This window comes from Catharus ustulatus, chromosome 7 (assembly GCF_009819885.2).
Source record: "Catharus ustulatus isolate bCatUst1 chromosome 7, bCatUst1.pri.v2, whole genome shotgun sequence".
Lineage (NCBI taxonomy): Eukaryota > Metazoa > Chordata > Aves > Passeriformes > Turdidae > Catharus > Catharus ustulatus.
The window spans coordinates 34027674-34052304 of NC_046227.1; the positions used below are offsets into that span (position 1 = coordinate 34027674).

General features: G+C 38.9%; 1 protein-coding gene across 1 annotated transcript in view; it reads right to left on the bottom strand.

Moving 5' to 3' along the window:
• LOC116999052 (von Willebrand factor D and EGF domain-containing protein-like) overlaps window positions 1–24631 on the bottom strand; it is a 159994-nt gene that overhangs the window by 40185 nt on the left and 95178 nt on the right. Inside the window, exons 14-20 of the mRNA XM_042779466.1 lie at window positions 22542–22646; window positions 20624–20738; window positions 17379–17629; window positions 15935–16154; window positions 11250–11387; window positions 9232–9364; window positions 7630–7817 (exon numbers count right to left, since the gene is read on the bottom strand). Coding sequence (XP_042635400.1) covers window positions 7630–7817; window positions 9232–9364; window positions 11250–11387; window positions 15935–16154; window positions 17379–17629; window positions 20624–20738; window positions 22542–22646 — 1150 coding nt within the window. The remainder of the gene's footprint in view (window positions 1–7629; window positions 7818–9231; window positions 9365–11249; window positions 11388–15934; window positions 16155–17378; window positions 17630–20623; window positions 20739–22541; window positions 22647–24631) is intronic.

The window sequence follows — 24631 nt, forward strand, 5'->3', positions numbered from 1 at the left end:
ATTCATTTAAGTCAGATTTCTCAGAGATTTAATCATCTTATTTTTTTCTTTTTTCTAATCACCTTATTTTTCTTCTGGGTAGATAAGAGTACTATTAGGCCATGAACTGGAGTCCTAGAATGACACTCAAGTCTGAAACTGATAAAGCACCTTTAAATATGAAATTATCCCAATATATTACAATTCCCCCCATTATGTGGATCCACTTTCCAAGTAAGATTCTTGGGACAAGACAACATATACAAGCAAAGTGCAGGAAGGTGATTAACACAATGACAGAAAAATGGGTCTTTAAGGAAAATAATGTGTTCTGAGCACTTTGGTTTCAGACTGTTTGTTGGGGTTTTTTTTTTTTTGTGTTTTTTTTTTTTTTTTAATTTCTTTTTGTTGTTGTATGTTTTCAATGCAAATTTTACCATCAGGGTCACTAGAGACAGCGTTTTTAAAATGGTGTAAGAATTACTGATTGCAAAGATAGGAGCATGCTCCCCACACATGGATTTTTTTTTCCTTCTCTACCAACAATTTTCTTTATCAGTATCTTATTTGGATTGCCTATGGAGGTTTATAAACCTACTATGTTTTTACAAACATTGTTTTCTCAAACACCTCTTCTACCTTCCAGTTTATTTCAAGATTTAATTGAAAACTTCCCTCGTGTGGGTTGAAAAAAACTCCGAATGTTTGATGTGCTCTCACCCTCGCACAGGAGCCGTGCTCCTCTCACTGCTTTGTTGCCAGATCTCCTTCTGTGCTCTTTATTTTCCTTGGGTCTAACCCTTTCTCTGCTGCTGTTTTCAGAAGTGCTCTTCCTGTGCTTTTCTCTGAATACCCAGCCAAGAAAACAGGAAGCCAAGGAGAAGTGTGGTTGTGTTTCCAAACACCCTGGATCACCACTTAATCCCCTTGTAGCTGTTTTATCACCTTTCCTTTCATTATCCCTTGTCCCTCTTTCAGGTCTGAACTTTTACCTCTCATCTTTTGTGTTCTGCCTCCTCCAATTATTGGAGCCTGAAACTGCATTATTTCAGCAGCTACAAAGGTGGTACTAAGATAGAGTTCATGGAACCAAATTATCTTTTCTATTCAAGAATTGACAGTATATTTTACTTCTCAGAACTGAGATAGATGGAAAAATTAATAGAAACTGTGTTCTTATCTGATGGTGCCTCATGGGTCTTCAGACTCTCATGGCATGAACAGGTTGATAGATATATACAAAATAGGCTAAATTAAGGAAGATCATTTCTGAAGCATCCCTGTCTGATTCTCTGAAATATCTATGTAGAATCCTTTAGAAGAGTAATAATAGATTATAAAGAAAGTTCATTTCTTCAAAGGAAAAGCCATAATATTTCTTCAAAGAAAAAATAGCAGAAATACTTAAAAGTATTTCAGCAAAGAAATAGCAAAGAATAAGTTACTGAAATACTTATTTTATTCAATTCAAGAAATAAATGGTGTAAAACAATAATTATGTTCTTTGGGGCTGTAAACATATAAAAATCAAGTTATTTTGCATATAAAAGCCAAGACACAAAATGAACTATGCCTTCCTGGAATCAGGAATAAATCTTTTAGAAATCATGTCAGCATGTATAAATACTTTCAGTGAAATCATACCTTTATGGAATTCTCCATAATTTCAACTGATTAGGTTGACAAGTACCTATACTTTCTTCCCAATTAAGAAAACAAAAGTCAAGGAATTACAATAATATTTCAGATGGTATGGCCAGAAGAACTTATCTACCTTTGAGGAAACAAAGGTTGGACTGGATATCTTTCGAGGTCTCTTTCAAAATTGTTATTCTGATTCTCTGAAATTCTAAATCTAGAATATTGTCAGCATGAGCAATGGTTTTCTCCTCCATCCCAGGGGATCAGTTGCCCTGTGTTTGGCTGTTGCTGTATCCCTTCAGGAATGAACCAACCCTGTCCATGTGATGTGCAATATTTGGGACAAAATTCCCATGATTTGGCAGTGGACATCCCCTGGTTCTGCAAGACAGTGAAGTGGGTGCTACTATAACTTTATATACCTGTTCAAAACCAGCAAGATATTTAAGAACTGGTCCTAAATTTGTCCTGACCATGGCAAGTTTGTACATTGCACATCTATCTTTACCCCCCTGTGCTGTGTTTTGTGTTGCTTATAAGTCCTTTCTCTTCAAATCCTTCTTTGCTTCATCCCTTAGTGGAAAGATTCTTGTGTTGCTTTAATGGGGCCAGGATATTGGTCCAGTCTGAGTTACTTCCAGTTCTAAAGAGGCCTTTAAGTGCCTTTAACAAAACAGCAATCTTGTCAAATTTGTGCAAACGGGGTTGGCTCCCTTTAAAAGCTGAGGGCTATTATAGCTGGATGATTAAATGAGCCTGGAAATTCTAAGAGAAAATAATCTTGCTCTGCTCTGTCAATGTAAAAAACTACTGAGCCTGTATCCTGTGCAGATTATTTGTTGGAGACTGAGTTGTTATTATCACTTAAAAGTCATGATGGCCCAGTGATTGCTTAAGGAAAAGGTGGCACATTCTTGGTAGGAGAGAAATGTAATCTGTACTTGATATTCTGATTGAATGTAAATATTATTCATGGCATATAGCTGAGTCCTCTCCCCTAGTGGTTTTATGGCTTGGGCTTCATTGGTCTTCTATTGCTGAGCTACATCATTTCCTAAATATATCATCTGTATTGGAAGCACTTAACAAGTTCTGGATTGACAGAGTGTATGGATCAGTGAAGCTGGAGACCATTTATCTTTTAAATTATCTAAACATATTCTTCCCACTGTGCCTACTTTGGTTGTTATGTTTGGGTCATAGCATATACTGTACAGGTCTGTTGATATTTTTCTGAAAATACTTAATATTTTATGAGGTATCCTTAAGGAGGAGAAAGACATCAGAAAGACTCACTCTGATTCCCTTTCTGTCTTGACAGGCTCAAGAGTGGATTTCCAGTGGCAATTACAGGCTCAGAGGGCAGGAAAGGGTCAGAGCTTATGCCCCAAATGCCAAGCTGATCCTGGCCTCATGTGAACATTACAGGTATGCCATTTGCAAAACTGACTCTTTCATAAGACCAAATTTATATGGAATGTCTTTGTGTGGCATTTCTAACCCCACTTCAGTTGCCATTTCATCACACATCCCTTGAAGGAGACATCATTACATCATAACTGGTCCATCTGAAAAAAATGTACTTTTTGTCCTGAAACCCACCAGCTAGAAACACTGAAACAGGATTTCTGAAAGGGATCAGCAGCTCCCACCATGCATTCCAAAGATTAATTGTGGACAGTTTCCATGGCCTGAGTCAGAGCTAGGAGCTGGAAGTCATTGCCATTCAGTGCTTCCCAGTTTTGGAGCCCACAGGCAGAGCTGAGATCTATTACCACACAGAGGCAAATTAGAGTATCCTTTACTGTTTAGTGTTTCTGTTTTGTCTTTGCAAGGGTCTCAGGCACCTTCACAGCTAATGGCTGCAGCATCTACACGCCTGCCTTCATGTAACTCATTGCATAAAGCATGTCAGGATGGGTTTGTCACTCTTTGCAAAGCACTCTCTGAATGCTGAGCAGTGCTTGCCTTTTATCTACACCTGTTGGTAGGCACAGATCTCATATTTAAAAGTCCTGTGTGTGATGTGCCTTGCTTAACAGGGTTTTTTTTGTGTCTTCCAGGAACTGTGCTCAGCTCAGTCTATTAGGGCAATGCTACTGGTTCAGTGGAGTCACTTATGATTTACACTGGGGTAAGTGAGACTGGAATTTGGGCCTTGATCTTTTTAATGCAAATTCATCAATTCTGTTAGATAAAAGATGAAAGGAATCTATTACATTCTTCAGTCATCTCTTGAAACAAAATCATTTGATTGGTTCCAGGCAGTAAGAAGTCCCTACTCCTGCAGTTAACTCCAGACATGAAACCTTTGGTTAGTGACCAAAGCTCTTACTGGAGATATTTATTTTTCATGGATAGTGATTAGTGCTAATAATGACAGAAGTGATTTCCAAGTTAAAATTTAAGAATGCAAAACCTAAAGTTAATATGTTCCTCTGGTGTTTGACTGAGCACTATGTGTTAAAGACACACACCTTCTTTTACTTCAAAACGTTTTTATTCTCCTTTTAAATCCACACCTTGATGTCAATCTGACAGTGGTGCAAATGAGAAGGTGACAGAGGTCTCTCTGATGGAAAATCAAAGTGAGTTCAGATGCACAGTGCAGATACTGGGGAGTGTGAAACACAGAGCACATAAACATAACAAATAGCTGCACATGCAAAAGTATAGCAAGTGCCAAATGTCTACAATACTGCAAATTAACTGCTATGACAGGAGATCTTGCAGTGGTGTTCTGAATGGGAAAGCAGAACTCGATTACAGAGATCATAAAATCACCCTCTCCCTTGATCTTCAGCTGCCTAAACCAGGAGAGGCAGAAAGAGCTGGCTCTGAACAAACAATCTTTTATGGGTGATGGATGTGGCACTGCTTTGTCCAGTAAAATTGCTGATTTACTAATAGTTAAAAAATAAATCCTTTGTGATGACACCAGCCTCTCTAACCTGCTAAAGAAAGTGCAAACAGATGGGTATCTGTGTGACTGTGAGTGATGAAACCAGTCTGCAGAAATACCCACAGCACCTGAGAGCCGAGACTGCAGCATGCAGGAGCATCTCCAGCATCCCCATTAGGATATATTCATTTCCTTTGTGCCAAGAATATGACCAATGATACTGGGTGGTTTGATTTAATAGATCTGCCTCTTCTAGCAAAAGAGCAGCAGATATTTTATACAAAAGTGAAATGTGCCCAGGGAAGCCTGGACAGATTTAAATTCCTTAGGTTTTTCTCTTTATTGCAATGCCAGCAGACTTAAGGGATTTTTGTCCCTACTAGTAAATTTTTAAATAAATGTAGGATACCTGTTTTATGGATCTGAAAGGGACAGGAATAGCTTTTTGTTTCTGATAGGAGATTCTGCTTTTTAAAAAAAAGAAACACTATTTCCCTTTATATATGAAATTCCATACTGGCTTTTCCTTTAGACTGTTCTGATGTAGTTCAAGAAAAATTGCAACCAAGTCTGGTTGGTTTAGAGTGGTATCAACTATAGATGTAAGCCAGGTAAAATATGTAAGTGAGAACAGAATGAGGTCCTGCATTTTTAGGGCAGATAAATGTAGCTCAGAAACTTATTTTTAGAGTTACATAGTTTGCAGTAAGTCAAGCACTTCAAGAGATGAATACCCATCCCATATCAATACTGAGGAAATGGTACTTTGTTGATTGTAAATCAAAATTGAAGGACTTTTTGGGTGCAGCTCATCAAACACTGACTTAAGAAACAATTTTCTTCTGGAATGTTTTTCTCCTTGGCAGCATACAAAGGCGGTTGGGTAATTTTTGTGGTTTTGGTATGAAGAAATACTTATCCTATAATCCTTAAATCACTGCAATTGAGTATAATTTCATGTCAAAAGCAGCCAATAAAAGTACAAAATAAGGATTAGCAGAAGTATTTTTGGATTAAAATTACTAGAGTTGGAAAGAAGTGGCACATAATCTCAGTACCTTCTCAAGCACTGTAGCAAGCTGAAGGGGATTTGTTCTGTTTCATTTGAAGACTGATGTCATAAGTTACAAGGGAGAGAAGCTATTATTCCAACAGGGAGGATTTCACAGTAATCATAATCCACAACTGTACATAAATTTAATTGAGAGTTAATTCTTTTCTGTCTGATATCTTTCAATCAGCAATGCTGTACACTACTTCTGCTTCTACTGGCAGAGCACGTGGGAAGGAAAGTTAAACCCATCATTTTGGCCATAAATTAGGACACTCATACAGCTGCAACCACTGCTTTCATTTCTAAGCATTAAAACAAATGACTACTCTCATTTAACCTTGAGGCACAAGATTCTCATTGCTTGTATTGTGATATAATTCACAGGAGTGAATATAAGGTTCTGTTGGAACAAAAAAAATAATTCCTCTTCATTTCCTTCCTGAAGTGTTCAAGCTGGCATCATTTGCAGCATGAAGTCCTGGATCAGTTTGCATATTCAAGAGAAAAATGTAAAACAATGCCCCTGCCTCTGATATACAGCTCACTTTTGATGGAAGCATGTACTTGTTTCAGATCCTGATACCTGGGATATTTCCTAAATCTTTGCCTGGAGTTGTATATGACAGGTATGAATCACAGCAAATGGCAGCTTCTCTCTGCATTCCCCTTTCTAGAACACAGACAAATTTATTGGTTAATGTTTATATAAGCACAGTGTAAGTGTGCCTGATTTACTGTACCAATACCTGCAGCTGTAGAATGTCTGTTCTACTCAACAGCTTTTAAAGGACCTTTGGGGTGCACAATGTGTATCCCATTATCCCATTAATGACAAAGGCACAGCTTTGGGCAATAACAGAAAAGTTATTTATATGCACAATGATTTTTTTTCTTCCTCAGCCACTTTTACAGCCTCCCCAAGTTATAGAAGAGTCAATAGCTGGCTTAGTGATGCTGGCAGACTAAGTAATACTTTGTACATACTCATTGCTAGGGAGAGAAAAATGTTGAGATTATTTTTGTGACCTTTAGATTCTGAGAACTGACTAAAATCAATTTATAGTTCCAAGACATTGGGTGATACCTACACTAAGCAGTAAAATTGCTTCCACTTTGATAGAGTGTGTTAAAATACAGCACCAAGGTAACAATCATTGATTTGGATACAGAATGGGAAGTGAAGAGGGGTTGGTCAAGTGTGGGAGGTCAGGGAACAATTTGAAGGTTTCAAGTTACTCTGTCTTGAATACTTAGGAAAAGATTTCAAGGAATCTAACCTGGCAACTACTGTTATTAAGGAGTAAACATGAGCACAGCTGGCAGTGCAGTCTGCAGTAAAAAGGGGAGAATCATCCAGACTGTGCCTATGGAACCATACATTGAATGATGGGAATATCACTGAGAGAGGGCAGGCTCGGACAACAGCAGTAGCTGTGCCATTGCCACTTTGTGCCTGAGGTCAGGACCCAGCTTTTCTTCCACCACTGCAGAAAACCTCTTTTAATGAGGCCTTCTCTTCAGCCCTCAGAGATTAGTGGGAGCAGCTGATTTTCAGAGCTCCCCAAGGAAGATTATTGCTCAGGCTATGAACAATACTACAGAAATTCTTTAATTATCTGTTGCCTTCAGTTGTTGGTGCAGTTGTTCTTGCATGACACTCTGTTTATTATTGTCTTCACAAGTCACCTTGCAGAACAGATGCCTTGCAGCAGAAGAATTAGGGAAGAAGGAGGGCTGAGAGATCCTGGTATGTGTTGTGTTCTGATCTTACTGAGGAGGAAAGAAGTCCTGCATTCCTGTGCCAGTGCTGTGGCAGAAATACAGATGTGGTGATTCATACCATTGACATGAAGAATTCCCCCTAGTAGCAAATGAACAAAATCTATTGGATTTCAACTCATGGAGCCAGGTATGCCTGAAATAATGGGAGCAGTCCTGCCAGCTGCTCCTCAGGTGAGTGACAGAACACAGCCATCAGTATTTGCTCCCAGAGTAGTGTTGTAAAACCTTTCTATGCAAAACCTTTTTAAAATTCCGAAAAACCAGACAGTACCTGGTGTGGGGAGTTTGGTACAGATCCGCCCATTTCCGAAAAGCCCGGCTGGGCAGCGGCCACAGACGTACCCAACGTAGGGGGGCTTCCTGTCAAAGCACAGCACTCCAGGGAAGCAGGGCCTGCTGGCACAGCTGGGCATGTGTGGCACACGTGCTGCATGGCCAAACACAAGGCAGTTCAAGCATCTCATTCATAATTTCTCCAAAAACACATATATAAAATTTAGCAGTGATGCCTGAGCCCAGCTAAATCTTTATAACTGCTTTTATTCTTTTAAAGTCTGATTAATGCAAAATGTTCCCAAACCTTGAGCCAAACATGAGAATGTCCTGTAGGCACAGTGTAACAGAACAGCTGTTTCTCATTAAAGCAAGATTTATTAGTTCTCTAATTGCATGTTTTCAAGTTTATTACTCGAAGTTGTTTGGCATTTATCATGTAAAATATAGAAACTGTAATTTTCAGCATAAGTGAAAGATTAACTGAGTGAGAAAAGGTATTATTTGACATCTTCTTGGTCTTTTGTAATTGGAAGGTAATTATCAAACCTTACAGCACCTATACCCTGCTTTTGAAATTACACTGTGAAGTACATATGTTTCTGATCTGGAAATCATCCTTAATGTGTCAAACCTTGTATTACAGCAAACTGCTTTAATTATCTTATCACTATGTGCAAAATTTAACACTCTGGTAGTATATAATATTTTACCATTTATGATGTCACTGAATAGCAAGTGTATATGAACTGCCTGTGAAGTATTTCATAGTGTCAAGACAGAGAACAGATGATGAATACCATCTTAATGATGGTTGTAGATCTTTTCTAATTGCTTCCAGTGAGGTCTCTGTCATGATTCTCAAGTATTTAGTGCATTATTCTTCAACTTTACCTGCAGTATCATTATATAGGGTACCTGCAAGAGGCAAGTTCTGCTTAGCAGTTGGCTGGCCTGTCCAGATATTAAAAAAAAGAGAGTAAGAAAAAAAAAACCCTTTTATTTTATATATGCCTCTGTACAACAGATATGACCAGTCTCAATTTTTTGCTGCCTGCTTTCACTGGAAAATGAATTAAAAATGCAACACTCATTAAAGCAGGACCAACACAAGCCTTGTGCAGGTGCACACCCATGTCAGAGAGTGCTGCACCTCTGGGAAAAACTCCTGCCACAGGCAAGCTCATTCCTGGAGTTGATCTTCACTTATGCTTAAAACTCAGTAGCATTTCAGTGGCTGCCCATCACACACTGAAATAAAACACCAGCATCACTTGGTCATGGCAAGCTGGCATAAGCTGCCACTTTTATCATCTTACTTTCCATTGATCACTACAATTTGGGCTGGTTTTACCCTACCTCAGAAGTGGTGGGATTTCTAATTAAGCCTGACCACTCTGTTATTGCTGTAATGCCTCCCTTCCATGTGAAATTGTTTAGCAGCAATTCAAGGTCTGATGTATTAAGAGTGGTTTTTTTCTAACTCGCATTTTCTCGTGTTATAAACAGCTAGTTTGTATTTACTGTTTAGGTGTTAAAATTTATGATTTCTGAATACACAAACTGCCTCAAAAGAAAAAGATTTCATACCCTTGTATACCTACCATGTCTATCACTTATGTTAAAATTCTTAATTACAGGAGAATCCTTTGCCTCTAAGGATTGCAGTGGCTGATTAACCTCAGTCCTGTTCAATTCACCTTTGCCATTGCTTAAAGCTTCTGTAACAACAGCTGTGGAAAATATCACAGAGACAAGAAACAAGGTGTTAGAGCTGAGATTAATGATAAAAAACCACAGCAACAGCAAATCAGGTAACCTGGCACAAGTTTAAACAGGCAAAAAAAGATCAGGTGGGTCCAGCTGCTGATCCTCAGCAAGGCTTCAATCAACTCTAAGAAAAATGATTATGCCCAAGCTTTCTGAACTTTGCTTGTCTGGGAGTCTTAATATGCACCATGATCTTTCACTGGGCTCAGGGCACTTGGAAAGCCTCGGGTCAGGCAGTGTTTGACAGCACTGCTCCTTGGATGGGGATGCTGCACCTCGCCCTGGGAGCGGAGCTGTGGCTGAGCTCTGCCTCTCCTCGAAAGCCTCTCCTTCTCTCTTAAACTCTGTGAGTGTGTTTGTTCAGTCAGTTCAGCTGCCAGCCTCGTGTGTGCCAAAATACCTGTAAAAAGTGCATGTGGATGCAATGAGACTGAAAAATGCAATTTTCTGCATAATTTTAAGGTAGTGAATTGAGGATAAAATCTACATGGATAGTGCTGCAAGTTAAGCAGTTATTGCCTTGGGTGTCTTGAATATTCTCTACTCTTAGTAGAGCCTGAAACTCTGACTCTTTGTATGTATTAAACAATGCAATGGACTGTAGCTCTCTTTAGGAGCCTTAGAACTACTTCAGTCCTCCCTACCTCTTTCCTTTATCCTCACTTAAGCAAAGTGAGAAGTATGAGAAAGAATGTTAAGTCTGAATCAGAGCTAAAAATAATGATTTATATCCTATCCTAGGTGAACAAATAAGCCCTCAGGTTTATTCCTTCTAATAAATGTGCATGTCAGAAACAGAATTTTTTTTCTGTAATTAAAAAACGGAAAGTAAGAAATATTATATTTTTCAAAGGCACATTATTTGGTATATCCTTCCTTTGTGGGTCAAATTAACCACTAAAATATGCATTTGTGAAACAGATGCAAAATCACTTTGAAATAACCAATGTGGCCAAATGATACAGCACAGAAAACTTTCTATACAGATTTTTGGCAATATGATTGAAGGGATGGTTGGTAAATCTGGCAAAGGCAGTTACCACTCAGTTTCCAATGGACATTTTTTCCTTTCTGTAGTGAATATGAAGAAATGTTAATGGCTGCACAGTCTATATCTTCATCTTTCACTTTTTGGATTTCTTTGGAGATGCCAACAAACAAGTAAAAAAGTCTTCAAGTGTTATTTTTCTCCTTCTGGTTAAAAAAAATGTTTTAGGGAAGGCTTTTGTCTTTGTGACTGAACAAGCAGAGTGTGTGTGAGTCACATCAAGCGCACTGGGGAGTAAAAGGTCACCATAGGCTCCCCAACAAAGAGCCTCTTGCTCTAAAAGCAAATATTGAGCACATCTAAAACTGTTCACAGCCCTTTTCTTCACTAGATGGGATCTGAGGAATGATTTCATGCCAAGCATCTCTGGGCTGTGTCCTCTAATGAAACAGAGGTGGAAGGATGGAGAGGATTGGGACATTGATCTTTCTCTTACTCTTCTACCAGCTGGCACCCAAAGCAAAATCAGCCCTGGAGGTGCTCCCCAGATATTCACTCATGGGCGTATATTTAGGAGTGAAATAGTGGGGAATGTGCAGAGTGTCCTTGGCATATTATCTATCTGTAAAGTCCTTTTTTGTATGCTGTGGTGTTTGTTCTCTACCAAAGTGAAAAATAGCAGAGCAATTTGCAAATATCCACATTAATATAACATGACAATAGTCTGTTTTGCACATTTAAGGGTCTGCACTTGAAATGAGTGGCAAAATACTCGATTAGGGGTAATAGTAGTGGAATTTAACTAATTTCTCCCCCCCCTTCCCCCCAACCTATTAAAATAAATAATGTAAAACACTTACATTTGCAAGTTTTACCATTTCCCTCCATCCCAGTGGGGCAAACTCCACATGCATAAGATCCAAAGGTATTCATACAAGACACTCCAGGAAAACAAAGACTCTCTTCACATTCATTCTTGTCTTCCTGACAAGTAGGCCCTGTGGCAAAGCAAAGGGGAAGTTAATCATAATCAGCAAAGGTTCCCTGTTTGTAGTTCAGCTCAAATGTTGGAGCAGACAAAGGCTCACTTCTCAGCTGCAAACTCATTACAGGGAATGTCACTCATGTTCCAGCCAAATTCCCCACTGTCTCACTTAAACCTGCTTTCATCACACTGTTTATTGCTGTCGTTATTGGCACCACAAGTGCTGGATTTGAGGCTGCTGCTCATGGAAAGCTGTGCATGTTAAATAAAAGTGCACAGAAATGGAACCAATATTGCCCCTGCATTTCAAGTCTTTGCTGCTGTTTTTGTTGTGTGGTTAATGTGAGATCTTTGTCATGTACTGAAGAACCCCATGAATTTCACCATTTTGCCTTTGGGGTATGAGGAGCCACGTACTGACCTCTATTTTACTCCTGTTTCTATGTGAACCTCACATAACTGCATTAGCCTGACAGAGTCTGGTAAACCTAACAAAATGAACAGATTTTTAAAAACAGCCCAGGTTTTTCTATTTAAAATCAAAATTTCTAGAAACATTCTGGAAATGTCACTGAGCCACAGTAGTGGTATTCAGAGGATGGGCTGCCACAGGACCTGAATCCAAAGCAACATCTCTTGACTATTGCTGATTTCAGAAAGAAGATTTTAAAAATCCCTTAAAGGAATTTATGTGATATTAAAATTCACAACTTTGAGTGATTTAATGAATACCTCTAGGGGAGGCTGACCCAAAGGATGAAATTATGATCTGAACAGCAATGAGGCAGAGTAATCAAATATAATGTTGTTTAAAACTTTTCCAGGCCTCAGGAACTGCTGTGTCTGTGCACTTGGGCAAGCTTGCCTGGCTGCTGCTGGTCACAGGCTGTAAAGCCCAGACCACTTTTATTAAGGCATCCCCTTTGTCCCTGTAGAATATCCAAGGAGATTGGGACAGCTTCTGGAGAATCCAGGCACATGCCTCAAGACAGCACCAGGTACAGAAAGGTTTGATCCATATCAGTGTCCAGCTTTATCCTGACAAAAGGGTCTGAGGATAAAGGAATCTTCTTTTTTTGTTCCCTTCAAAAAAGGAATTTGTGCAGAGGAATGAATTGCAGGATGATAAAAACAGAGCATTATTATTCATCTCCTACAACATAATCTCTCATTGCTCCAGCCTTGCAGACAGCTTCCACTAGTCCTTTTGAATTAAAATAGCACCTCAATGTAGAAAACTCAAATTGAAGTCTCTTTATAGATTGAGCTGCCTAAAATGCCAGTGACATCACCTTCCATGCCTTCTTCTTCTTGAGGGAAAAAAGAACAGCAGCACAAAAGCCACATCCCTTTTCCTGTGCCATCTCAAGCTAATTTGTTATGGTTTTCATGCTTCTTGCTCCATTTATTGAAACTGGGCATCACACAGTGCTGCAGGACTAGGCTTACCTTCTTCCTTCCCTTGTTAAATTTTGGCTGACTGTTTATATTTCATTATTCAATGATCAAATTCCTGGCATCAGGCTGCTTTTCTCTGATGCTGATTGCTGGTGATGCATTGGGAAATTATCAGACATCACATGGAAAATATTGAACAAGTAGCCCTCTGATTAGATTAGTAATTACTTTCTTTCTCTGAGTATGATACAAAGACTCAGCATGCTAACATTAACAATGAGAGTAGGATCAAAGTTCCCAGTCTCAGTAACAACAGTCACTTCTCTCTTGGTCCTGCTCACTCTCCTTCTCACCTTTAAATTCTCTATTTTCACTGCAAAGGGCAGTCTTTCAAATCTCAGAGACAAGGGAATTACAGAAATCAAAGGAACCCTGTATGTAACAAGATAAAATTCAGCCATTTGGCTCATTTTTGTGATGCAAGGGTGAAACTATGCAGGCACTGCTTTTCACACAGAGATTTGATTTTAAACAGGGTCTGAGCAATTTGGACATAATGACAATCCTGATGAATCCAAGGAGAAATGTTTGCAAAGACTGAAACTTGGCTGAATGATGCTGAAGAAGCAGTAGGAATGGGCAGGAAACTGTCTGCACCAAGAAGTGTCAATTATTCTGTTTACATGACCTCCTGTGCACTGTAGCACAGGGGAGTCTCAACTGTCTTGGCACTGATACAGTACAAATAAAAATAATAGGAATAGAAGTTCATCAAGTTCCAAGGCTGAACCATCTGTTTTTGTGCCAGCTATATTTCTCCATCCCTGCATGGGAAGTTGTTTGAGAAAATAAAGTCCTTTCATGCCTCGATAGGAGCTGACCACCTACAGATGCAAAGAAAGATTTTTTTTTTTACTGTGTTCCCATTAAATTGACTCTAAAGGAGGAGAAAAATCCCATTAAGGGTCCCCATGGTTATTAGAAACCATAAACAAATCTTGGGAGTTTCTTCAGTTTCCTGAAATACAAAATGAAATACTGATCACTGGTATATGGGGAAGGAAATAATGATTTTGTGATTGGGATAGTTTTCAAGGATGAGCTCTGTTCTCAGGTGGGTGGTGTTCTTGCTTTCTGTGGCCAAAAGAATAAACAACAGGGATCATTGTTACCTTGTTGACAATGCAGATGAAAAATTAACAAGCTCTGAACTCTCAGGGATCCAGTAATTCTGGAGCCAGCCTTCTCTCAGATTTTCTGCTGGCTTTTCTCCCTGCCTTGTTCCCATTCTTGCATTTTACCCTCACACTGATGCCCCTGAGCTGCTGCATCCCCTGCAGGGGTGTTTGGGAAGCTCTCACAAGTTCCCTTCTTGTTTCTACTGCCTGTTTGCTGTCATTTGTAAAGATTTGATGGTGAAGTGGTGCTGTCACTTGAGCTGCATAGCACTGGCTTCTCATTAGATTATTGATGGTTTTCTGGGGAATTGAGGCATAAACATAGCATCAAGAATGAGCTTTTATTGTTGTCACTGAACCTGCCCTGAAGTAAAATCATCTGCTTCCCAGCTGGCTTGCAGCTCCACTTGTTTATAATTTTTCACTTGCTATTAAAACTTTGAGATGTATTCCTTTTTCACTCAATCATATGTTATTTTCTTTTGTTGCTTTTGTTTTGGCATTTTGGAAAGAACAGGGAAGAATAGCAAAACCCTTGCACTGTTATTTAACTTGCAAGAGCTAAAAGTGGAGTAAAACCTGTTTTTTCTCTGGCCATCAAGGTGCTGTGTGCCCTTATCTCTCCAGTCAGCAGATCCACTGCTGGCCATGGAATTATATTGATTTTTATTAATTTAATCCAACACCTTACAGGCAATCAAAACTTTTTCTCATTGTATATCTCCACAAATTACACCATCAAAAGTTCCTAATTTTTCCTGTGCTCATAGGAATGTTCTTTCCAGGGGATTAAAGACATTCTGCATATGTTTGATTGGCTTAGGGATTTTTGTACTTTGATCAAACTTTTATGTCAGAACTTTTTTCTCCACGCTCAGGCTTGTGTGTTCTTGCCTCAGTGGAGTCTCTGTGGTGTAAAGACTTTGGGCAGCAGCAGGCTTTGGCCATTAGGTAGCATTACCTGCAGTCAACACAGATTAGGTGTCACAGATCCTTTTGGCTATTTTTATGGACTTCTGAATTATTTTTATTTTTCATTTCTGCTGGAATTTTATAGAAATGAAATCTGGGCTTGCAGTCCCACATGACCAAAGCAATAAAGGTTTCCCAAGCTGCAGACAGGCAGGAGGGACACCTTGCCCCCTGAGTAAAAGCTGTTCACTGCTTTTGTTTAAAAATGAGGGCTTTTCTGCATACATGCACAACAGGCAGTAATAAAATTATGTGCATTTGATGTTACTTCTACTTTATTTTTCAAACCTATAACACAGGCAGCAGCCAACCTTATGGGTCTCAAGAATGTGAACAGAGCAGGGGGTTAAGTGATCATCTTTCTTCCCATAATTTCTTAAAATCACATTTTGGCCAGCTGTTCTGGTTTTGGTTTGGATATAATTTTGATACCAGGTCACCAGCCTTGAAGAGTTTCAGGGGTTAGATTTTGTTTTATCATCATGTCTGACAACTCACTGGGCTTGTGATTTTCTAATGCTTAAATTTAATGAAGCTTCAAGTAGGACTAAAGGAAAATTTATTTTTCCATATTTTCCATATATACTTCTTCCTAGACCTGAGAAACCTCATTTATTCCTAGTTCCTTCCTCAGCTTAATTAAGTGAAATCCTGTCAAGTGCAAAAGGGTCCTGGATCTTTGCCTTTTCTCTCTTTCACTGAGTCTTCTGGCTCATCTCATGGATGGACAAATCCATGGGAAATGAGCAGGAAGCAACAGGGAGCTTCACATTCTCCTTGAGTGATTATTTCAGGGCAACAGAGCTTTAGGTCATTTTTCCTCATCATTAGGTAGAGAGATATCATCTCTCCATGTCCATATCATTTCTCCATGGCTGCAGAAGAGCAGGATTGTATTTATGTAAATATAAGTCCATTTGGCAGATGCTGTGGCCATGCTACACTCAAAACATCCTGTAGCTCAGTAGATCCGTAGTTAAACCAGAAATGCAAACAGAGAGAGAGGTGCTACCTCCCAAACCAGGGGGGCATTTACAAAAGTAGCTCTCCACATTCTCCACGCAGGTTCCGCTGCCACAGGGGTTTGATTTGCAGTCCCTGATGTCCTCCTGGCAGAATTCTCCATCAAATCCATTTGGGCACAAGCACAGGTACTCCCCAAGGCCTGGAGGGTATTTAATATTGGTGACACATGTGCCACCGCTGAGGCAGCTGCAGGGCTTCACTGCAACCTGGGGAAAGCAAAAGGGAATTGTGATAAGATTGCTCTGAATAATCACAGCTGGGAGGTGTATTTGCTACCCTTTAGGAAGAGAGATTTGCACTGCAAACATGTTATCCAGTGTTATGGAAGCTTATTTCTAACCAATTTCCTTTGTCTAGATAGATGGTCTTATACTCACTGTACTTATTTATTTGACTGAGATCTCGACTTCAAAGGGATTTCTTTTCTCATCATTTAGGGGCACATTCTGACTTCTTGTAAGGAAAAACCCCCAGCCTTGCTATAACAGCAGATTTCACATCGTGTCTGAGGGCAGAATTTGTTCCTTATTCTTCAAAGAAGAAAGGAAAAATCTTTTCTCTTTGCCTGCCTGCCCACCTTTCTCTTTCACATTACAAATGACTCCCAGGCAGGAACATGACTGTGGCATTCCTTATCTGGTCTCTCTCTTCAGGGAAGGGAGATCCATAGTTGTATTTTACGTATGTACAAGAACTGCATTTCTACAGATTCAAAGCTCTGCATTATCTCTCCCAGATAACACGAGTCTAGTTTGAAATATTTCCATTAAAGCCATATCTAGGCTCCAGTTTCCCCTCTGTTGTGTGGGTTCAGGAGATTTGTATTTTGTAGTTTGAATGAGTAAAAATAGGAATCTCTGGGAATAAAAATCTTTGCTTCACAAAACTGTTCTTATGTCAAGAATCTGCATCCTGCTTTATTAGCTCATCTGATCAGAGAATTAATGTTAGCCTATACAATAAAGACAAAGCCATGCACAAGCTCTGCCAAGAAACTTAGAGTGTAGAGTAATGACATAAGAGCAAGACATTCTCTAAAAATATCATTGAGAATGAGTTATAATCTCCCTTTTATAGCTAAAGCCTGGTCTTTTATGTTATATGCTTTTTTTGTGCAATCCAGATGCAGAATGTGAATTTTAAAGCAGATTAATGAACCATTAAAAGGCTCTGCAAGAATGTTCTTTCAAACAGCAATCAATAGCACTCTCTCTTGTTCCCTGTATATATAGTTTCTATGTTCTCAGAGATATTTATTCTATTAACTGATCATTATTGCTGTGCTGGATATTATACACTGATGAGGAAATAGCTGAAGCCTTGTTTTTCAAGACAGTAACAAATTATTAGCTATGATGACAATTGCACAATTGCGTTGACGTGACAAACAGGTTTGTTTTGTTTTTCCGTTCAAGTGTTCTTTCCCTTACCTCAATAGAGTATCTGCTCTGTGCATTGCACTCATCTGACACAGTGAATTCAAAGGTCTGCATTTCTTCTGAATCCACTTTCCAGAGGAGAAGGCCAGCAGGAGAGAGCCTGGCATCCCGTGGCCCAGCCTCCAAGATGAATAGCACAGCTGACCCTTCTGGATCCACTGCTATTAGCTGGTAAACAAAATTCTCACCAATAAATGTCAGCAGCTGGTTGGAGGGGGCCTGGAACACAGGAGGCAGGTTGTCTAAACAGCAAAAATGAAACCATGATTACATAAACTCCAGTTTCTTCCATGTAAAGATTCTCAGAGTGGGTCTTTGAAGGAATGCTCTCAAAGAAAACATACAGATCATACCAGAGGCTGATGAAGGAAGAGATTTGGATGCTAGAGGCAGCAAATAGCTTTACTGAAAAGAATACCTTTTTTATCCCCCTTTTTTTGTTTCCTATGCTGAAGTTTTGTCCCATCTTGCACTTTGATTAATTTTGAAGTGCTATATGATATATGGGAGTAAATAATACTCCCCCTAGTCTCAATTCTTCCTAAAAGTATAATTAGTTATATTTCTTATACTTACATAGATATTTAATCTACCTACCATCCATCCATTTAAACATAAATAAAATAAATCTCGAAATGCTGAATGACAAATGAATTGGGCTGGCAGCTCAGAAGGAAAAATAAATTGTAACTCATCCGTTGAATAGACTCTCCTTCCTTTACCCATGAGGACTAATTAAAGGAGCAGTTTGAGTGAATTCGGTTGGACATTTCATCAGGAAGAAAGGTCTTTGCAGTGCCAGCAGAGATACATCAGTGATGCTGAGACTGTCCATCCCCAGTGACAGTGGTGTGTGTCATGTCACCATTGGCACTGTTAATTCTAGGGTTGCTGTTTGCAGTCAGTATTTCCTTAGTGAAGATAAAACCCCCTGATTTACAAGGCTATTTAACAGCAGAAGATAAATGCTATCTGAAAAACTTTCAATGTATGTAGGTAAGGAGGACAAGGTAGAGAAAATGATTACATTTTATAATTAGAAACCAAGGAAAAGTAAGATCAGATGAGTACCCTGAGGTGACAGCAGCTCTTTTCAGGGCCAGGAATTTCATCTCCATGCCCTAAGCCTCCTCAGTCTCAAGGCAGCTTTCCTCTTTAGCCAGCAGTGCAAATTGACAGGTATTGATATTGAAGGGAATCTTCTCACAATGTACTTTGACCATAGTTATGTTTAATGCAAAGCACATTTCTAATACTGAGGATTAATTTCAAGCCATGCTCTAACATTATGAACTGTATACGTGTTCTCATAAGGACTTCTTGCATTATGCCCATGGGAAACCATCATTAGGCTTTTTTTTGTGGTACACATAATTTTTATCCAACTTTGTTTTCCATAGCACAGCTTAGATGATGCAATTATTTAAATATGTGTCTCCTTTATTGCTGCTGTGCTATGAGAGCTTTCTAAAATGCTTGTCCAGCAGATTGTCCTGGCATAACTGTTGAAAGCTTCCATCTATTCATTTACCTTTTATTTCCCAAACACTAAAGCCATGGAGCCCATAAATGTTGTGCCCAAAGTAATCAATGAAATATTGATGCAGGGTATGCATTTATGGATAAACACAATGGTGTTAACTGAATGGATGGTAAGTGGAAGTGGTAGGCACAAAATAACATAAAATCAGATGTTCTGAAAGGAGTCTGTGGAGGAGTGTTTCTAATTCTAGAGAGATTTTCTTGCCATCCAGTAAATATATATACACTCTCCCTCTTTCTGCAGAACTTTTAAAGAAGTTTTCACACTTTTGAAAACATGTCTGACAAGCCCCTTCTTCCAAATACTTTCTGGTTTTTTAAATTTAAAAAAAAACCAAAACAAAACAGTTTTTACTTTTTAAACCATTTCCTGAATTTTAAAATCGAGCTGTCTTGGTATTAGTAATGAGTCTGTCTGTATAGCACTCAGGATCAGCTCATCCCTAGGGATGCTGCTGCTCTGGCCAACACAATGGAAGGCCAGGCTGGATGTGGCTCTGAGCAACCTGCTCTAGTGAAAAGTGTCCCTGCCCATGGCAGGGGGTGGGAGATGATGACCTTTGAGGGCCATTTCAAACCCTTCCAAACCTGCTATCATTCCATGATGTTATGACAGAAAGGAGGCAAGGTTTGTGAGTCACAGATAATATCCCTCATTGGACTGAAATATTTTTCTGGGGAAAAACACACAACTTTAAAGTGTACAGGCTCTCTTTTGGATCTGACTCGCCCTTAGGCATTTTAAGTACTCATCCAAGTGACATCCAAAGGGATTTTTAGTTGGCCAACTTTTGGGATGTTATAAAACCGCAAACAAACGAAGCAGACTGGTTCTGTGACTCACATACCTCTCTGGAATGTGTTTGTGTTTACAAAGCTCAAAATGCAGAGAAACTCTTTCTAGAAGCACCACATGGATTTACATAAAAGCAGTAATATAATCTTTATATTGACCAGATGCAAACCCGCTCATGTAAGGGAGGAGATGGGCTGTGAGGATAATGCTGCTGGAAACAGATTGTATGGAAAGCGTGGAGTGAGCAATGATTGTTGTTTACACTGGGCATGTAGCCATGAAAAAACTGTGATTTAGTCTTCATCCTTCAGGAGAGGCTTCAAAAGGCAGCCTTCCCCATGACCCCTGCCTCGAGGGGCGGCACAGTGAGCCTTTGGGTTCTGTGGAGTGAAGGTAATGAGTGTCTGATGCCTATCACTTGGACTCCCTGCCAAGCCAGCTCTGTTATGAGGCATTTCATAGGGTTTGGCTCTGCAAAAGGGAGCAATTCTTACAGACACCAAAAATATAAGCTAGTGTTTTAAAAACAGTATTTTCCCCAAATTGCCTCCTTAAAGACTTGTAACTGTGAGATGCTAACAGAGATATTTAGGGTTCATCACCTTTAGCTGACAGACTTGGGCACTGCATGGGACTGGCATATAAAATTTCAATTTTCAGGCATTTTTTTCATTTAATAATCTGAGATTTATCAGGTTTCAGACAGAACAAGATGCATAGTGCATGCAGTGGAGTCTGCATTTCTGATGTGCACAATTATTCCCACTAAAAAGAGTCCATGTGCACTGCACAGGATAGATTCAGGTTAGCTAAATGGAGGAATGATATATTTAATAAAATGCATCATAAATTCCCAGATAAGTGCTTCTAAATTCTAGGAAAGAAACCTCTGTCTTACTTTCATTAACAGACCAGGTGAACTTAGAAATGTTAGGTTCACAGAGAAGACAAGGGCTTGTAGGGCTTGACTCTCCTTCACCATAGCAAAATCCATCTATATTGCATGTATTTTCCTGCCAAAAAAAGAAAAAAAAAAGGGAAATAAAAACTGGTGGAAGGTGAAGGCAATGAAAAAAAAAAAGGAATAAGAAAGATAAGAAATTAGCAATGAATAATGTTTGGATAGAAGCAGAAATTCAGTCATCTCTTGAAATAGTCACTAAGACCACTTTAGGGTAATGGGTAAGGTAGAGAAACAAAAGGCATTCTCTTAATGGCCACGACATGATAGAACATGACAGATCTCCAGCATTAAAACCTTGATGTTAATTAGATTTTATTACATTGTTGTTTTCAAGGCTTGATGCTCTGATGAAAAAAAAAATTATGTTTTTTCTTTTTTTTTTTCTGATGTGATACAGTGTGGTACAGAATGGGCTTCATAAAAGAACGTGAAATGGGCTGATATAAAATGTCCCCTAATTGAAACACCTTTTCTGAAACTAATTTAGGTGTTGCAGAGTAATGTAGAAGGAGTAATTAGACTGTGGTCTGATGCAATTGGAAGCCTAGTTCAAATATTCCCTTGAAGCATCTTAGAATAGTTGAATATAGAAATTGCTACAACCCCTAGAGAACACCATATTGAGAGACCATATAAATTTCTGAGTTTCAAAAATGTAAGAATAAGGAAAGCCTTTGACAAAAAAGCTTTAAGTGAAATGTTTGTGACACAATTATTTTAATCTGCAACTAAAGTGGTTTTGCCCTGTGTTGGGTTTCCCTGCCCTTATCAGAGGGCAGTGACAGAGGGACTTAGAGACATCCAGTCAGGGTCAAACTATCACACAGGCCTATAAAGTAACTTCTATTCACTCATTTACTTGAAAAAAAGTGAACTTTAAAAAAATTTTGGTAACTGTTATGTGCTTGCAATCAGTACAGGTTTTAAAACTGTATTTTCTCATTAGCATTAATGAGAGCAGTGAGGCAAATGAGTTAAGATATTTCTGATTAATCTTCATTTTATAAAAAAAGCAGACTGGTATCCTCCTATTAATTCATACTTGCCTCAAGGCAGGAAAGCAGGATCAGCAAATTCAAATAGCCGACCTAATACCTTCCAAAAAATTTTTGAAGCCCTACTGCAAACCAGATAATTTGCTTAATGCAAGTCTCTGTAAAAAGAGAAGGGAAGATCTTTTTGAAGGGATGTTACACCAATAATTCCACAGGAAAACAGAGGGTTATAGTGCTCTGCAGGCAGTTTCTAGCATGTTGGCAGTTTAAAATGAAGCTCTAGACTTTTGGTTACGGTTTTGAAACTGTCAAAATGCTATATGTTTGTACTTAGCAGTGTTTAATGCAAGCAAGAATGGTTTAGGTTCTCTCAAGGGTGTTCTCACATGACAAAAACTATATAACATGCATCTTTGTGTGCCTCTTGCTAAGGCAGAAAATGGGAATAGAAATGATATACCCTCACCAAACAGGCTGGGAGAGGGAAAATAGCAGAGACACTTCAGAAGTGAAGTTAAGCCTCTCAGGGCAGGCTCCTCACTCTTATTTACTCCCACCAGCAGCTGCAAAGGATAAATATTGCCAGCTATGGGCTTTCCTGAGGTGTTTGCATGAGGAAGGTCTAACATAAAGCATGCTCTATCAGGTGTTCATACCCCACGAAAATATGAAAAGAAATCAAATATCTCAGACATGAGGCTGTGAAAGAGAAAAGCAAAGTGTTGGGCTGTGCAGCTGATCTGTGAAATAGGTTTTCCCCTTCCAGAGCAATTATTACACAGAGCCCATCAGAGGGAGGGAGAGGGCTAAGGAAGAGATGAACGATCCGTATTAAACCTTTATGATCTTTAAATTACCTTTAATTTACAAAGTCCGGTCGGGTGGAATTGGCAGACCTGGCAGACCGTGTCGTACAGGGTCAGCACTCTGGAATTACTGTACTGCAAGCCATCGTTAGTGATCTAAATGATACAAAAATCATCTTTATAAGTGATAATGTTCCATATGGAGACTGTCTGCTCATTGTGGAGCATACACCACTGCCCCCTTGAACTGGATGTGTGCCAGCAAGATAAATTAAACCACTTGTGAGTGGCTCTGCGAGCTAACAAATTGCTTAATGCTCCAAACTGGAAACTCTTCATTAATAACCAAAAGATCTTTTGGCTCAGCTGGCATTCAGCTTTCTGATTGCTATTAGGCTTTATCCTGAAGATCCTTTTTTTTTCTGATACCCTTATGGAAACTGAACTCGAGTACTGCAAGGGGGATTTCAAGGAATTGTGAAACACAATTAACATTTTTGGCTGAAACTCAGAACCACTTTTTTACTAATAGCAAATCAGTAAGTAAAGTCCTTGCCCTAAAAGTGGGATTGAAAAAAAGTGTATTACATAGGTTTATTTGAAATTAACCTTATAAAATCTGCACGGGTGGACAATATGTCTCGTTTCTGTAGGAAGGTACATTGGAGCAGTCACCTGTCCCAGGTCACAATGGGTGCATGTGGGTAATTCACAAAGCCCTGAACATGGCTTTTTTTTTTTGCATAAGAATGATTACACAATATAAAATAATTGAGTATATTTTTATTTTAATTTTTCCACAGTAAAAATGAAAAGCTACCAGAGAAGTGTGGATAAGTGGTTAGCTTTTGTGAATGCTTTGTGAGATGTCTTGAGTGGTGTGAACCTTAAAGAGCACCCCAAAACCCTGGGGAAGGCCATGCTGTAGACACTGATGATAATCTGCAGGAAAGCAAAGCCCTCCTGCCAGACATTGTTCAGGTTTGTCTTGTCACAGTCAAAAATAAAGCTGCTGTTTTGCAAAAATAACAGGGTTTGCTTTGGATTCACCAGGTACCCCTGTGTTTTCTTGCTATTAAAAAACATCCCCAACCCTCCTCCATCTCTCCTGAGACCACAAATCTGAAACATCCTTGGTCCCTTTGCAGGGGATTTTTACAAGATTGAGGCCATAAATTTGTTGATCAATCAATAAACTCTTTCAGTTCACAGAAAGAATGTTAAGTTAAATTGAACAAAGATAAAGAGAAGTGCAGAGAGGAAAAAAACCAAAACAACAACACTTACTAAGTTTCATAAAAAACATTGCTTATCATGAAGTGATTGAAAGTTCATGGAAGATAATAGAGCAGATTGTCCCACAATGTCACATGGGATGGTTCTCAGCTCAAAGTGTGAGCTGAGTGCTTGTGTCTGCAGAAACCACCACAAGGACAGGAACAGGCAGTATTCATGGATATTCACAATTTCAACTTGTGGAAGGGAAATAACTTCTTTGGACTAATACAAACTGGTCCAAAAAAATCAGTAAAATTCATTGATTTAGTAAAATTCATGGGATTAAGGAAAATATTAGACTACTGACATATAAGAATATAGTATTGTACTACAGGCTAAAATTCTTTTAAAAGAAATTAATTTCTCCTGCAGTTTGTGAAAAAACTGAAACAGGCAACTCCCCTGTAACCTGCTCTTCACTGAAAGACTCTGGCACCAAGACTTCCATTAAGAATTTATTATTCTTAATGCAATTTAAATTTAATTCCATTTCATTATTTTACCAGTGTCCGACATTGTCTCAACACTGGTGCACTAATAATGGATGAAAAAATGGCTAGACAGGGAAAAATATAAAAAGCTGTAAAATTGCACTAATTGTTTTGTCTGAAGTGAGCATTGTGAGTGAAATGTAACTCCTGTAATTTGATTATTTTTTTTTTTCTTTACATTCTATTATAAGCATCTATTTTGGTCTCTTTTTAGAATTGAGCTGGTTTATAGCTATTTTAATTGCTTTTTCATTAGTCATCTTAGTGATGTGGAACAAACACTTTGATGAGAAGTAAGCTGAGAAAACTTTAAATTTGTTTGGACCTTAGGAGGCAAAAGCCCACTTAGAGTTGGGCTTTGTTTGCTTGGGC